The sequence below is a fragment of the Dipteris shenzhenensis genome, chromosome 28, assembly GCF_047967505.1.
Source record: "Dipteris shenzhenensis isolate YYH24624 ecotype China chromosome 28, Dip_SZ_1.0, whole genome shotgun sequence".
In the NCBI taxonomy this organism is placed as follows: Eukaryota; Viridiplantae; Streptophyta; class Polypodiopsida; order Gleicheniales; family Dipteridaceae; genus Dipteris; species Dipteris shenzhenensis.
Window position 1 is genome coordinate 22,085,398 of NC_141623.1, and position 14,865 is coordinate 22,100,262.

General features: G+C 45.2%; 1 protein-coding gene across 2 annotated transcripts in view; it reads left to right on the top strand.

Annotated features, from left to right (window-relative positions):
- Positions 1 to 215: 215 nt before the first annotated feature.
- LOC147883325 (kinesin-like protein KIN-12G) overlaps positions 216 to 14,865 on the top strand; it is a 40,401-nt gene continuing 25,751 nt past the window's right edge. For both annotated transcript variants that reach the window (XM_087399740.1, XM_087399741.1), the window contains exons 1-16: positions 216 to 1,167; positions 1,256 to 1,411; positions 1,622 to 1,705; positions 2,023 to 2,142; positions 2,245 to 2,358; positions 2,485 to 2,577; positions 2,684 to 2,773; positions 2,863 to 2,933; positions 3,059 to 3,133; positions 3,288 to 3,375; positions 3,481 to 3,539; positions 4,269 to 4,332; positions 4,454 to 4,519; positions 4,655 to 4,858; positions 4,959 to 5,063; positions 5,233 to 5,468. In XM_087399740.1, coding sequence (XP_087255866.1) covers positions 550 to 1,167; positions 1,256 to 1,411; positions 1,622 to 1,705; positions 2,023 to 2,142; positions 2,245 to 2,358; positions 2,485 to 2,577; positions 2,684 to 2,773; positions 2,863 to 2,933; positions 3,059 to 3,133; positions 3,288 to 3,375; positions 3,481 to 3,539; positions 4,269 to 4,332; positions 4,454 to 4,519; positions 4,655 to 4,858; positions 4,959 to 5,063; positions 5,233 to 5,468 — 2,243 coding nt within the window. In that variant the 5' untranslated portion in view covers positions 216 to 549. The remainder of the gene's footprint in view (positions 1,168 to 1,255; positions 1,412 to 1,621; positions 1,706 to 2,022; positions 2,143 to 2,244; positions 2,359 to 2,484; positions 2,578 to 2,683; positions 2,774 to 2,862; positions 2,934 to 3,058; positions 3,134 to 3,287; positions 3,376 to 3,480; positions 3,540 to 4,268; positions 4,333 to 4,453; positions 4,520 to 4,654; positions 4,859 to 4,958; positions 5,064 to 5,232; positions 5,469 to 14,865) is intronic.

Here is a 14,865-nt window from a genome sequence, read left to right on the forward strand (position 1 = left end):
AATTCAAATTTTTGGCGCTCTGGGTTTTTCTCTGTGTGTGTATGTGTGTGCTGGTGCCCCCTGCTCCTCGAAATCAGGAGTCCGCACATGTTCCCAGTTGATGTATCTCATCTGCCCATTGCTGCTTCGCCTGCACGAATTTCCGTCTTCCTCCTCTGCCTCCTGCCGTCAAATTCGTACACTCCGTCGTCATACCAGCCCTTCACAAACAAATTCAAACGCCGGGATTTTTGTTGGAGCACGAGAGCATCGCCACGCTCGGAAATTTCTAGCTGCATTTTGATTGACGGGCGCTTTGATGTGTAGCGAGCAGAGAGGCTGACAGGTGCGGATGGACTTCTACAGAGGTAAGAGCTCTGATTCTGCGCGGATGTGCGTGCGCGGCCGAGGCCAATGCAAAGGAGCGACGGCGAAAGTCTGTAGAGAGGAGAGCTTTGGTGCAAAGGGGTAGAGAGAGCCGAGCGAGAGCACAGGAGATGCAGCAGAGGGAGCGTTGAAATTGGGAGTGCAGAGCGAAGATCGACAAATCGACAAGGGGAAGCAGCAGAGATGCCTCGCCGGATTTTCTCGCGCAAAGAAATCGTCGAATTGCCTGGCAAGGAGCTCCCTCGCTCTCCCCTCTCCCCTCTCAATTCCTCTTCCACCTCCAACGAACTCCTCCTCACCCCTCGCACCACAGTTCCCTCCTCCCCTCCTCCGCCAGACCAGTTCTTTGAATCCCTCGAGAATTTTACTTCCTTCTCCCCCGATAATTCAATGCTCCCTCCCACCTCTGCGCCATCCAATCCCAACCAATTCTCCGCCAGCCAGCTGCGTCTCGCTCGCGCAGACTCAGCAGAATCCAGTGCCTCTTCTGCTTCTTCCGCAATCTGTTCTGTCTCAGGTTGTAAAATCATTTGCGCGACTCCTCAGGCGTCAAGCAACGACTCCGACTCAGGATCAGGGGCCGGAACACCAGTGGGTCGATCTTTGGAGTATTGCCACTCTGCTTCAAGCAGTAATTCAACAGTTGTCTCCGGAGCCGGAAGTGTTAGCCAAGCGAGATCGCGCAAGGCAAGAGTATCCAGAACGACACACAGCTCCCCTGTCCCAGCCCCTAACTCTTCTGCCCAACCCCAATTTGAAATTGAGGAAGATCCCACCTTTTGGAAGGACTATAATGTCCAGGTAAGTTGCTTTCAACTTGTGCCGGCTTTGAAAGGCAGGCTATAAGTGCCTATTTGTGATAAATTAGTCCTCTTCATCTGTGTTTCAGGTTGTCATACGCCTTCGTCCACTGAACAGCTATGAACTCGCAACCCAAGGTCATAGTAGATGTGTACGGCAAGATAGTGCCCATGCACTGACCTGGACAGGGCATCCTGAGTCACGGTTTACGTTCGATCTCGTAGCCTGCGAAACGATCACACAGGTATTCTTCAACAATGAATTTAGACTGTGTCCTAAACATTTCGTGAATGACTTGAGACTGGTTTTTGGATCATTCGTCGTTAAAGGACTCAGCCTTTACAATGCTTAGGTTCCTATTTCGAAGGCTTCATGGTATTTTCAGATATCTGTAAATTGAATGTATTTTTCCTAAGCATTTCAACTTAGATTGAATCTGTATGTATTCTCGCAGGAGAAGATCTTTAGGGTCGCTGGCATGCCTATGGTGGATAACTGCATGGCAGGATACAACAGCTGCATGTTTGCATATGGTCAGGTTAGTTTCCTAGTATAGTCCAGCCATACTTGGTCGTTGCCTGCCTTATCAAATCTGAAGCTTTTGAGTCTTTAGTTCAGTCAAAGAGGAGGAAAAAAATTGGGTTTTTAATGCACGATAAAAGCAATAGGAAAAGTGGATGAAAGGGAACTTTCTGCACAAGTGGAGGAGTAGTTTAATTTATTAACTTTCCGAAGCCTGATATTTAGTTTAGTTTATGTTGCAATCACCTCAGGGGCATTCCCCTTGCACCTTTTTTGTGTCAGGAAAATCTTGAATTGAACTTACAGGAGTTGGTATTCTCTTGTTTGAAGCAGACAGGCAGTGGAAAGACATATACGATGCTTGGGGATCTGGAAGGTGCAGATGACTTACCCAGTAACAATCGGGGTATGACACCCCGTGTATTTGAATACTTGTTTGCTAGGATCGACAAGGTGAGTGCTAGCTGTTGCGATAGTCATGCCCAATGGATAACTTTCCTTAAGATTTTTTAAATCCAGAACACTGAAGCTGTGTTTTGTATGTTACTGGATCAGGAGGAAGAAGCATGCAGGACTGAGTGCCTCAGATATATTTGCAGCTGTTCCTTTTTGGAAATCTACAATGAGCAAATACTGGACCTTCTTGACCCCGCTGCTACCAATCTTCAAGTACAGAACATTTATCAAAGGCTTTCTTCCTGCAAGCATCTCTAAGCTTTAATGGTTCATGACCTTAGACCCTCAGTGTATCTGTTAGCCCATGTTTACAGGATTGTTTTAATGTGTACTGAGCAGATGAGAGAGGATGCGAAGAAAGGTGTCTATGTTGAGAATCTTTCAGAAGTGGAAGTAAAGAACGTTCAAGATGTGATCCGGCTACTTCTCCAGGTCTGCTAATACGTTTGAGAATATGTACTTCATGGAATACATTTTTGCAAGTAAATACAATCCAGGAGTTAATTTCGATTTTTAATAATTCGTGTTGAAATCTAAGGGAGCTGCAAACAGGAAAGTTGCCTCAACAAACATGAACAGGGAGAGCAGTCGATCGCACAGTGTTTTTACCTGTGTCATTGAAAGCAAGGTGAATTAGGCATTTCAATTCTCATGCTTCTTCTTTGAAATGTATATGGCATACAATTCACAGATATTTTAATCTATTTTGTTGGGCAGTGGACAAGCCAGTCTATTACGAATACCCGGTCTGCAAGATTAAATCTTGTTGATCTGGCAGGCTCCGAGAGGTATAGCAACAACCAGAGGACTCACTCGTGTGTTGGCAAAAACTGTTTATGCTTCTCTGTTTTGAAATGATGAAAGCCATTTTATAATGTAGAGCCTAATCAAATAATTTCTTGATTTTTAACAGACAGAAAAGCTCAGGAGCTGAGGGTGAGAGGCTTAAGGAGGCTGCCAACATCAATAAATCCCTGTCAACTCTAGGGTAAATTTATTAATTCATTTTTTTGCTGCTGATTCATTTGAGCTAAGTATAGCTGGTCAATGTATCAAATTTCTCCATGTGAACATCATTTATTTATTTGGACAGCAATCATTGGTCTGTGGTTCTAATAGAGAACATCCTTCTTGTTCTGCAGACTAGTCATTATGAGTCTAGTTGATATTGCAAATGGAAAGCAGCGGCATGTACCCTATCGTGATTCAAAGCTCACGTTCCTGCTCCAAGTAATTCTTTAATTTGAGCTCTGAAACTCAAGAGTAAATTATATGTTGATGCATGATGCCAACTTCTGATGCAATATGCCTTGATCCATGGCTTTTTGATCCAAGGACTCGTTGGGCGGGAATTCAAAGACTACAATAATTGCAAATATCAGTCCTTCCAATTGGTGAGCTCCCTTTTTTTGATACAGTTAGAACTCTAATCTAAGACACGAATGTAATAGGTTTGGGAGTTTACAGCAATAAGAGAAAAGCAGTCATTTGAGCATATCCATTATCATGACAAACCTATGTCAAGTCTAACATGCAAGAAAAGGCTTCATGTAACAAACATAAAAGGTGGCATGAGTGCTCTAAAGGTGATCTTTATGGAACATAGATGGCTTGTAATGGCATGTATGAAGAGATGATGATAATGCTCTGTCTTAGTCTGTTGCAAGGTGGGTGCAACAATGATGGGTTATGTTTTGATTGGTGTTTTGCCCTTCCCAACATGCCTCAGTTCCACCAAGTGAGCTGTAGGACGGCTACCTGGCCTATTAGCAAACTCATTCTTCAATGCCATGCAAGAATAACATCTTCTTCAATTCTTCTTTCAGCTTTTGATCCCTAAAGAGGTAAGCAAAAGCATCATCAAGATGTCCTGAATCATAGCTAGGTTCATGTGTGAGGGGAAGAAGAAAGGCACATCAATGAAGGGGGGTGGATATTATGTGCGTTTGGTTCTGTTTAGGAATAACATAAGTCTCTATGGTAGCGGTAGCGCTCATGATTCTGGAAGAGGATATTGTTAAGTTCAAATCTTTCATTGAAGTACCCTCGTGCATTACCTGCTCTCTTATGGAGGAGATAGTCTTAATCCTTACTTGTTTTTCTTTCTTTTATGGTGGATGTAGCTGTGCTATGGAGACTCTAAGTACTTTGAAGTTTGCTCGGAGGGCGAAATTCATCCGCAACAATGTAAGCAGCTTGTGAATGGTTTTGAGGAGCTGTTGCTTGGAGAATATCGCTCTAATAATTGGTATTTTAGCTTTGTTTCAATCCCCAATTGTTACCGCTAGACTAATGAGACCCTTGATAGGCAATTGTGAATGAGAATGCCTCAGGAGATGTAATGGCGCTGCGCTTACAAATTCAACAGATGAAGGTTAGGCTGAAAAAAGAGAGCTTTTTTTTCTGCTTATGATTTCTATCTAAAGCGAAGGTACATTGGACTAGTTTCCAAGCCCCTTTGATTTGCTGAGTTGTAATGGTCTCTGATACATAAAACCTTCCTGAGCAGCAAGAATTGGATCATTTACGACTTCAAAGCTTGCGAAGCAATGAAGTACATAGCAGTGCAGGAATTCCTACAGCTGGATCGATAGCAACGTACAGCAATTGTGTAGAATTGTGCAATATCAACGGCATAGGATATTCTGCATATTCCATAGAAACATGGGATTCACTTAAAGCGTTGGCTAGCCCATACTTTAGAAGTAAAAAGGTATACAAATGTTTCTTGCAGTTTTGCTTTGAATGTGGATGCGATGCCAAAGAAAATAGATTTTGACTAAAAGAAAATGTTTTTAACTGTCTATGTGCAGAAAATAGAACTAGAACTTGCATTGTTGGGTTCTCTTCGAAGAGAACAGGCTGGTGACACGAGGATAAGGCAACTATATGCCGAAATAGAGCATTTTAAACGCTTGGTAAGTAAATATAAATAGCCATACATGCTAACTGCAAGTAACAAAGACTGTTCCATACATGCTAAATAGCCATATAAATAGCCATACATGCTAACTGCAAGTAACAAAGACTGTTCCATGTAAGATGTAGGTAGAGAGCTGATATTTATTACTTTCATTTTGGGTGTAGGTAAAGCAGCGAGAAGAGGATAGTCAATGTGCCAAGATGATGTTGCGCTTTAGGGATGATAAGATCAAAAGGCTGGAAACTTTTTTGGGAGGATTGATATCTGTAGATACTTACCTTATGGAAGAGAAAAATAGTCTCTTAGAAGAAGTGCAAATATTAAGGACAAGGCTTGAGCGTAATCCTGAAGTCACTCGTTTTGCCATGGAGAACATACGCTTGATGGAAGAACTACGCAGGTATCAATAGTTCGTAAATGTGGATGTAGATTTAAGCTGCTTTTGTGTGTGTGTGTGCCCTTTGCCACGCAAATGTTTCCAGATTGGAAAGAGATACTCTCTCATCTTAAATGGCAAGGACGCTCCTATTTCATTTCCTCCAAGGAATCCAGACTGTGGGGGACGTACTTAAGGCTGATAGTACTTCTCTAGATTTTTCTTTGGCATTAGGCAATATGGTTTGGGGCTGCTCTATCGGCCCCTCTGGCATAAGATTCTCAGATGCTTCAATGTTTCCTGCCAGTCCCAAAATTGGAGCTCACTTCTTGGCTTAAGTATTGGGCTCTACATTGTCAGGGTTCGCCAAATCACCCATTGTCATTAGTTGACATCACTGTAGCCAGCCTGTACAAGGTTTTGATGCCTCCGCCCTGGATTTCAAATAGGGCCCATTGTATATGGGCGATGAATCATAATCTTAAGTGGTGGCGGAGGAGATTGCGGCAGACTTGGAACTGCAAGTTGCCTCTTCGATAGTCCTCTTCGATAGTTGTGGCAGAAAAACGTTTGCTTCATGCTCTCTAACTTGTTAACTTCATATTATCAATAGTGTCCACTGTCTCTCAAGTCTCACACTATACACCTTGGCCATGGCATGGCTAATCGTACTAGTTGTTTGGATATATCAGATCTCCATGTGTCTCTTATGGTCTTTGTTCCTCGCATTATAAAGTTTAGAAATGGCATCTTTTACATTTCTTGCATCAAAGGTAGAGGCTAAGTTGAGTGTAGTGGTATGGAAAGAATGAGGGCTGGCAAGTTAGGTCCCTCTTAAAGTGTGGGAGCATGCTTGGCTTAATTGCCTAGGTTTGTGATCGGAAAAACATAACTTTTTGTCTAAAGAATTAAGTCGAAATCCTTTAGTGTCTTTGCTCAATAGAAATTGGATCAATCCCTATTTAGTCTTGACAATAAGCCCTCTTCTTTTGGTGACATGAAAGTAGTTTTTACTTTTTAAGAAGCTTGCATTCTAAGGATGTGCAAGTCATACTAGTTGCTTTGGGAGGTGGTCCCTTTGGGAGTGTTGAGATATGGTGCCATGAGCACATGAATTAGAGGCTAAGGTATGGTGCAGGAAAGAATCAAAGTAGCCACCCTAGGATGTGGACTACATGATGTGGAGATGTGGATCAAGGATATCCACAAGGAGAGATGTGGATCAGAGGATCCCACATGTGTTGACTATTCAAAGGGCACTCTCTATATAAGAGGCCTATCATGTATAGCACACTTGGAATAGATTGAGTGTTTCATACTTCCTGTGTCTCTCCCCATGGCTTTCGGTATTTGGTTTGATCCTCCATGATCTTTATGCTCATTAAGTGATACATTAGGCTAGTACGATCCGCACTTTGTCATGGTATCAGAGCTTAGGTCTAGTCTCCTTGGGAGCACATGTTTTCTCCTAGGTTAGTTTTAGTTTTCCAATGAATGAAAATTACATGCATTGCTTTGAGATATTTTCGTCATTCTTCCACTGTGTTCTACATTTAGAGTGAGGGAGAGACTCTGAGATCTGTCTTTTTTGAGAGCATATTCATTCTCTCTACTTCATTCTCTATGAGAAAGAGCGACCTCTTTGAGAGACTCTTTACAAGTTCGTAAGGGCCTCTGACTCTGAGCCAACTCCAATACTTCAAGAAACTACTGCACCCTCTAAGGCCACTTGTAACGAGCTCCTCCATCAAATAGGAGCTTCTATGGCAAATTGACAGCCTCTTCATCATGTTTCTCTCTACAAAGAGACTACAATAGACTCCAACAGTCACAACTTTGGCTATGGGCTCGACAACTTCCAAGGTATCACCCGGCTCTCCATTCCGTCGACCTCCTTGTTGATATCCATCTCGTGGCACGTTATCTGCCACATGGCATATCTTCCACGTCAAGATTGTTGATCAGATGCCATGTCATTAAACAACGCGCTCAGCCTTGACTCCTACTCCAACGGCCACCACAACAAGACCTAAGGCTTGCACAAGCTCCAAACGGCACATGTACAAAGCTTCTGCCAAGCTTCAGCGTCTCCGCAGCTAGCTCAGCGACCCTTGGCTCCATCTTCAGCCGGCGCCAGCAACGTGCACCGCTCCTCAAACGCTTGCAACCAGACGCTCTAGAAGACTTGATGGGATGAGCAGGGAAGCAGCACGTTCTCAATGGTTGACAAGCACTCAGCAGTGGCTGTCTACATAGCTACCATCTGCAAGCGACGCCCATGACAAGCCGGTTCCTCCAACACTAGCTCCAACGACGAGCTTCTCCATCTAATAGCAGCTTTTTCACAACGCCCGGGCAGTCGAGCTGCCAAGCCTTCACCTTTCAGCCTCTACTTCAACAACGACCCTTAGCGACTCTCTGACAACATCTCCTAGCTGCTCTCGACTTCCGCCTCCAGCATGTAATAAACGGCGCCAGCACGGTCGGATACCAACAGCGCTCCGCCTCCAGTAGTGTCCTCCATTGACCTATGCTCGACCTCCTTGCATAGCTAGCCACAACGCTCTCTAAGAGTCGATGCTCCACAGACCCAAGCATCCAATAGGCCCAGCTGAGGAGCAACGCCTTCATCGAGTCTTTGAACGACTCAGCTTGTACCACTCCATACAAGCTCCCAGTCTACGAGCAAACTCCAGCGACTCGAAACCATGCCACAATAGCCGCCCGTCAATGAACAACGAAGCGGGGGGAAAACATACCCAGTGGGATCCCCAAGAAGAGCATGTCCCCATGCATTGAAGGAGGAGGTAGCCAGCAGACCACCATGAGATTTTAGTAGGGAGTCTACATAAAATTTCAGCCCATTTGGGGGGTTGGGTTTGGGCACCCCTTGGCAGTCAGAGAACACACTCCATTGTTTCTAATCCAAAAAAGGAAATGGTATCTAGATTTTTGTCTTCCATGGGACCTCATTTAAATATTTGAGAATGTGCTCCCTTCATCTAATATAAAGTGATTTTCAATCGTGAGGTTGTGCTTTAAGGGCAAAGGGCGTAGGTTTGTGTGTGTGTGGAGAGAGAGAGAGAGAGAGAGAGAGAGAGAGAGTGAATTACACATTGCCGCCCAAGCTAATGAAGGGTGTCTCCTTACGTGGTGTCCATGTGGTGAGGAATGATTTGTTCTGCAAAAAAAGAGGCACCCATCGTCTTGGGTAGCATGAACCTTCGCCTAGAATCTGATAAGAGGATTCAAAAACGGAATGTTCAGTCAAGCCTAAATCACATAAGCATGTTCACATGCGTGTAATAAATGGATGTCTTTAGTATTATCTTGTACGGTTGATGTGTAATTCACATACTGACCATGCCCGCCTAAGCTTTGGCGGGGATGAGGTGGTGTGTAATGCTGAGAGAGAGAGAGAGAGAGAGAGAGAGAGAGAGAGAGAGAGACAAGGAGAGATGTGGATCAGAGGATCCCACGTGTTGACTATTCAAAGGGCACTCTCTATATAAGAGGCCTATCATGTATTGTTGATATAGCACATTTGGAATAGATTGAGTGTTTCATACTTCCTGTCTCTCTCCCCATGGCTTTTGGTATTTGGTTTGATCCTTTGTGATCTTTATGCTCATTAAGTGATAGATTAGGCTAGTACGATCCACACTTTGTCAGCTTCTTGGTGGATCTAATAGTGTAGGGGAAAGACTGGCGTTTGACAATGTGTAAGGACTATTTGATGGAGATAGCATTGGCTTCAAGAGAGGGGAAGTTCTGGAAATGTCCAAGGAGAGTTTTGTAGATTGGAATTAACAATTGGCCAGATCATGGTGGAAATGATTTGGCTATAGGTCTCATGGGTTTGTTGAGAAGGCGGATAAGGTAGAAAGGGTGAGAAAGCTAGGTATGTGTGGGTGGCTCCAGTCCTAGAGTGGAGACCTGGAAATCAGAGTGATAGTGTTAAAGAAGTGCAGCAGAATGAAGTCGAACTCCCTCAAGAACTTAACAACACTTACTGAAGTAAATCAGAAAATGGACAGCAGCTAGAGAGGATTCATGCACCGAAACGTGGGAAAACTCCACTTAAAGAGAGCATGAACCACCAGCCAAGGTGCTGGATACAAAAGTCGCAATTAAGGAGATTGCTACTGCTGAAAACTTTCAGAAAGAATCTCTGACGCAGTCACTGCTATCACAGGGCCTTGGAGAGGCTTCAGTTTGCATGAGTGTAGGCCCAAAATTACAGCACTTTTATAGGCTGAAGAAAGACCACAGTCAGCAGACTGGGTCTATGGAAAATCCTGATCAGACCATCAGATCTGGACTGACCAGATCTGCCCTTTTCTGTCCGGACCAGCCCAAAACAGGAGCAGTCCATCCCCCTTCTGTCCCCCCGTGTTTCTGCTCACCCTGACCTGGTTTTCTCTGCTCCATCTTCTCCTATGTGCCACACAGACTGTCACGCCTGTCCTGGGTCTCAACAGAGGTTGTGCACCCTCCAGATTCTGCCACGTCTTATCGTGGCAGTCCGAGACTGCAGTTCCAGGTGTTGCTGATCCTCCAACCTTCTCTAGATTGTGTAGACTTGTCCTATCTAGGAATGTCTACACACTATAGTGTGCCTTGACCCCATGTCCTCCTCATTTGAGCCCTCAGGGCATACAGGTAGGTGAGTGACACTTTAACAATGAGACCAAAGGGAGTACCACATTGAAACCTCCTCCATGTGGCACGCAATTGAAATTGGCATGAGTTGAAGTCCTCCTTGTAGGACTTCACCTTATTAATAATGGCATGTTAGGTTAAGTATTGGAACCAATCTCAAAGCCAATTGTTTTGGATATTCAACATCGTTGATGGGAAAATAGCAACCATGACTTCGAACAGCCTTGAGGGTGTAATTGTGTCTTTAACCAAATGACTCAAGCATGCTCATCGTGTCCTATCACTTTAATGATCCCCCTTAGCTAGAACAAAAAATCGCAACCATACCTTTGCAACCCGTGACACCTCCCTCATTACATGTTTGAGTCCAATATGCTCGCTTCCTGGCAATCATCTTGGTTTCGAACACATAAAGAACACATGCGACCCTCTCCATATATGCCCTCAGCCTGCCACTCTCAATGCAAAGTGGGTGTGATGAGACAGAGAATTCCCTGATCAATATCCTCAATGAGTGAAGAAAAAAAATAAAAGAAAAAACACACACACACACACACACAGACACACACTTTTTTGTGTGGAATCTTTGAGTCATTATATTACAAAGAAGCGCGTGTGCACACGCACACACACACACACACACACACACACACACACACAGAGCCCAAATAAAGGACGAGGTAAAATCTCCCTAACCATCGACCAACCAGTGAGCCATCCATACGAGTGATTTGGACATATGTATGTTTGTGGGACCAACTCTACCGAACGGCTGAGAATAGATAGGGTGAGCTCATTTGACAGTGGCTCTGCATCTAGTGAGCGTTGGTGTCATCGACAGAGGAACTCAGTGAGATAGATCGTTGCTAATGATCTATCTGTCTAGGTCTCAGGTCTCCTCCTCCTTGTAGTCTTTGTGAAGTGCTTGTCATTTAACAAGTGTGGCCATTACTCTAGTGTTTGTCTCCCCATGTGATATAGAGAGGAGATATAAGCATCTAGGTTGTCATGTGGATTATTTTTTAGGACACACGTCTCGGATCGGTATTCGTCCATTGTGTAAACCCTTTCCTCTCAGTAAACAGCCCATTTGGCTCCAATCACAAGCTTCATGTCTTCTCATTTGTGTTTAATTTACGAGTTTGTCACCATCTTAGCCATGAAAATCTGGGCGGCTTTGAACATCACACCCTTACTAAGGATTGCATGTTTCTCTTGAAGTGTGGAAGTAGACTCCAAAGTATTCAAGTCTACCCTTTGTTGGTGTCCCCTTATCCATCGAGCCGTCGTCACTACCTAGTGGTCACCCACATCAAGAGTGCTGGCTATAGAAGTAACGAGTTTTTCATGAGTTGACTTGCTTAGTGGCCTTTACCAACTCAGATGTAATTACTATATGTGGTGTGTGTGTGTAGAGAGAGAGAGAGGTCCTCGAAGTCACCGTCTCAGTGAATCCTGTTGTTTGTCTCATAGAGAGAGAGAGAGAGAGAGAGAGAGAGAGAGAGAGAGAGAGATGTTGTGCTCGATCTACCTTTGCATCTTGTGGTAAGGCAACTCCTGCTGCCCGTTTGTCGCAGATTCTCTTTGTGTCGTCGCATCTCAATCAGATAGAGCCCAATGCAGACCTAAATCAATCGTGAGAGTGCATCAAAGCCGTGCCCCTCCTGAAAGAGACAGTTGTATCGTCCCTTGATCTCATAGTAACCTGCGCAAACACGTAAGAAATGCTCCTTTGTCTAGATCTCCCCCAATGTGCATAACCTGAAGATCCGCTGCTCTCTAGGTGTGCTTGCAGCTCTCCCTGTCTCAATCCTCAGCTGAGAGGGTTTATTAGAAGTCTTTCAAAGACCTAAGCGTCTATGAGACTAAAAGAATCTTGATACAATGATTTGAAAGGGTGGAGTCTCTAATTGGGCATAATCACCCACAATGAATACAACATAATTAAATCACATAAGATCTAATCTATGACAAAAATTTGGTGCCATGGCTAGGGTGGAATCCTTAAGGAGGCTTTGGTGAGAAATGATCTGTGATGAAAGGAAACATGGGATAGAGCGTTTGTTAGAAAACAGAAGGAAAGAATCACTCTAACCTCCAGCCAAGATCTCTCCCGCTCTAGCAACACTCAACTCAGATAACTGATCACAGATACAATAATCACTCAGAGAAAACTTAGGCAGAGAGAGAATATATTCATCCACCGGATGGTGGGCAGAAAACTGGCTCCAGGGGAGCAATACAAAACTCAGCCAAGTGCTGAGACAAACTGAAGGAATTCTCTCTGTCAGAAGATGCCAAATCTGAGTGCACAGCACAGCCTAAAACAGAGGCTTTCTGTCTTGCACTGGATCTAGATGTGCTGCCCACATGACAGCCATGATGCTGTCTATGTGGCAGCCCCTTTCTCTCTTTTCTTGTTGGGTACTGCCCTAGGTCTCCCTCCCCCATGCTCTCCTCATATGGGGGCTTACAGATGGGGAGGTGACCTTTCCAACACCCCCCCTCACCGACACATCCCAGCCCAATGCCAACACGTCGATGAAGATGCTCCAGTAACTCCCTGGTCGTAGTCCTCTGGAACCTTTCGGTGTCGAACTCTTTTCCTGGCTTTTCATCCAGTGGCTCCTGCTCCACCAGGTCCGGTTCCGCTTCCGCACACCATCCTGGTACACAGGTCCATCTCTGGTAGCACCTCTTGGTACCACCTCCTTCAGTCACATTCCCGCCTCTGAACTCGAGCAACCCAACCGTCACGATCTTCCAGTCGTCCCCCTCATAATGAGTGAACAACCTGGAGTCTTCCAGGCACCATGCTCTGAGGGTCTGTTTCAACCCGTCCTTCCTTTGGCAAGGTCTGCAACCAATGAATATTTCCAGATAACCTGGACCATGAACTCTCGCTAAGTTCTCAAGCAGGTACTCTTCTGGCTTCAGTACTCTTTGTCCACCACCTTCTAGCAATCTGCGTCCGAGATTTGAAGAAGCACCCATACTTCCCCTTCTGCCTTCGAAGAAGGCCAATTCCTTCCAATCTCTTATCACCTGAGACAAATGAAGAGCTGTAACGGCTCAAATGCAGAATATCAAATACATACCAAACTGTTGTACTGCCTGAATGTTCGCTCTGAAAGCAAACCCTGTACCTCAATGAGGCACCCGCCAAGATCCTGTGTAATCCTGTACTGTCCCCTTCTGAAGTCCAGCATCCATCTGACCATGAGACCCTAGGGCTTTCCATGGAATCCACCCTCGTGTCAGTGTCAACAGCTGCACACCTGGAAGGTACCAAGCGCTCCATACTGTCCTTCACCTTCACAAAGGCATCTGACTCCTCGTCGACCCAACTCTCTATGTCAGACATCCTTATTGTGATTTCGGGATCAACATACCTGACCTCGGTAACACTCGGTGATGTCACTAGGAACAATTCTTCGATTACCACATTAGCTTTGGCCTTTCCCTCTGAATCTGGGTCAGACTCCTGTTTGTTTTTCAGATCCGCCTTTTTCTTTCTGCAGTCCTTTGCAAAATGTCCGGGCGTATCACAATAGAAACACTTCTTCTTGTGCTTCCTCTTCGAAGTCCCCTCGTCGTCAGAGTCGCCTTTATTGGACTTGCCACCGTTAGGCTTGCCCTTTCCCTTACCTGCGGAATCCTTCATCAGCATCGCCTTGTCGTCTTTGTCCTCGTTGTAGAGCTTCTCCCGAGCTTCCTCCTGTAGCAGTAATGGACACAACTCCTCAAATGTCAGAGGTTTGGTCCTCTGTCCTGCTGTCACAGCCGTAACAAAGCTCTTGAAACTCCGAGGCAATCTCCTCAATACCATCAAGGCCAGATGGCATGAGTCTGTCTTTGGACCAATTGCTGCCAGCTGATCCCGCACCACCTTGACCTTCGTCAAATGGCTATGTACCGTATCGCCTTCTTCCATATCAAGATTGTAGAGTTGATGCTGAAGAAGCACGATCCGGGAGGTATTATCTGTCTCGTACAGATCCTTCAGGGTGGCCCACGCCTCTACTGACGTCTCGGTCAGCTGGATATGCGGAAGAACAGAGTCCGCCGTAGTCCCTATGATTATTGCCAGGGCATGGGCATCTCTTTCTTCCCAAGCTTCAAGCTCCTCTCTGTCTACTGCCATGAGTACCTTCCCTTTACTGTCCACCATGTCTTCCGGCTTCGACTCCTCTCCCGTGGTCAGCTTCCACAACTTCCGAGCCACTAAATGACTCCGGATCTTCACTTTCCAAATCGGGTAATTAGTCCCGTCCAGGTTCCCAGACTCTCCAAAGTTAGGGATAGTGAAAGAGAGAAAACTGGAGGAGGAGGAAGGGATAGCAGGGGCTGAAGAGGCTGTCGACATCTCTGCTATATATACCGCACAGCAAAGTCAACCAAACTCAAATGCAGTAAACTAGAACTCTGAACGCACCTGACTGAACCTGAGTCACCCTCCTTCTCGCAAGGGCACAATCCTCCAATCGTGGAAGTCGATTCCCTAGAGCTTTTGAATCAGGGTCGTCCTTCAGCAAGGTCCCTGTCTTCAGGCTCCCACACCTGTGAGCCTCCTACTTGGGCTTTGATACCATGTTAAAAAACAGAAGGAAAGAATCACTCTAACCTCCAGCCAAGATCTCTCCCGCTCTGATACCATGTTAGAAAATACCCAACAGAGGGTACACGCAGCAGAAATAATACCCAGGAGCTCACACAGTGCGGTGTGGGTGTGGAATCACAAACTTCTCTATCTAGTTTG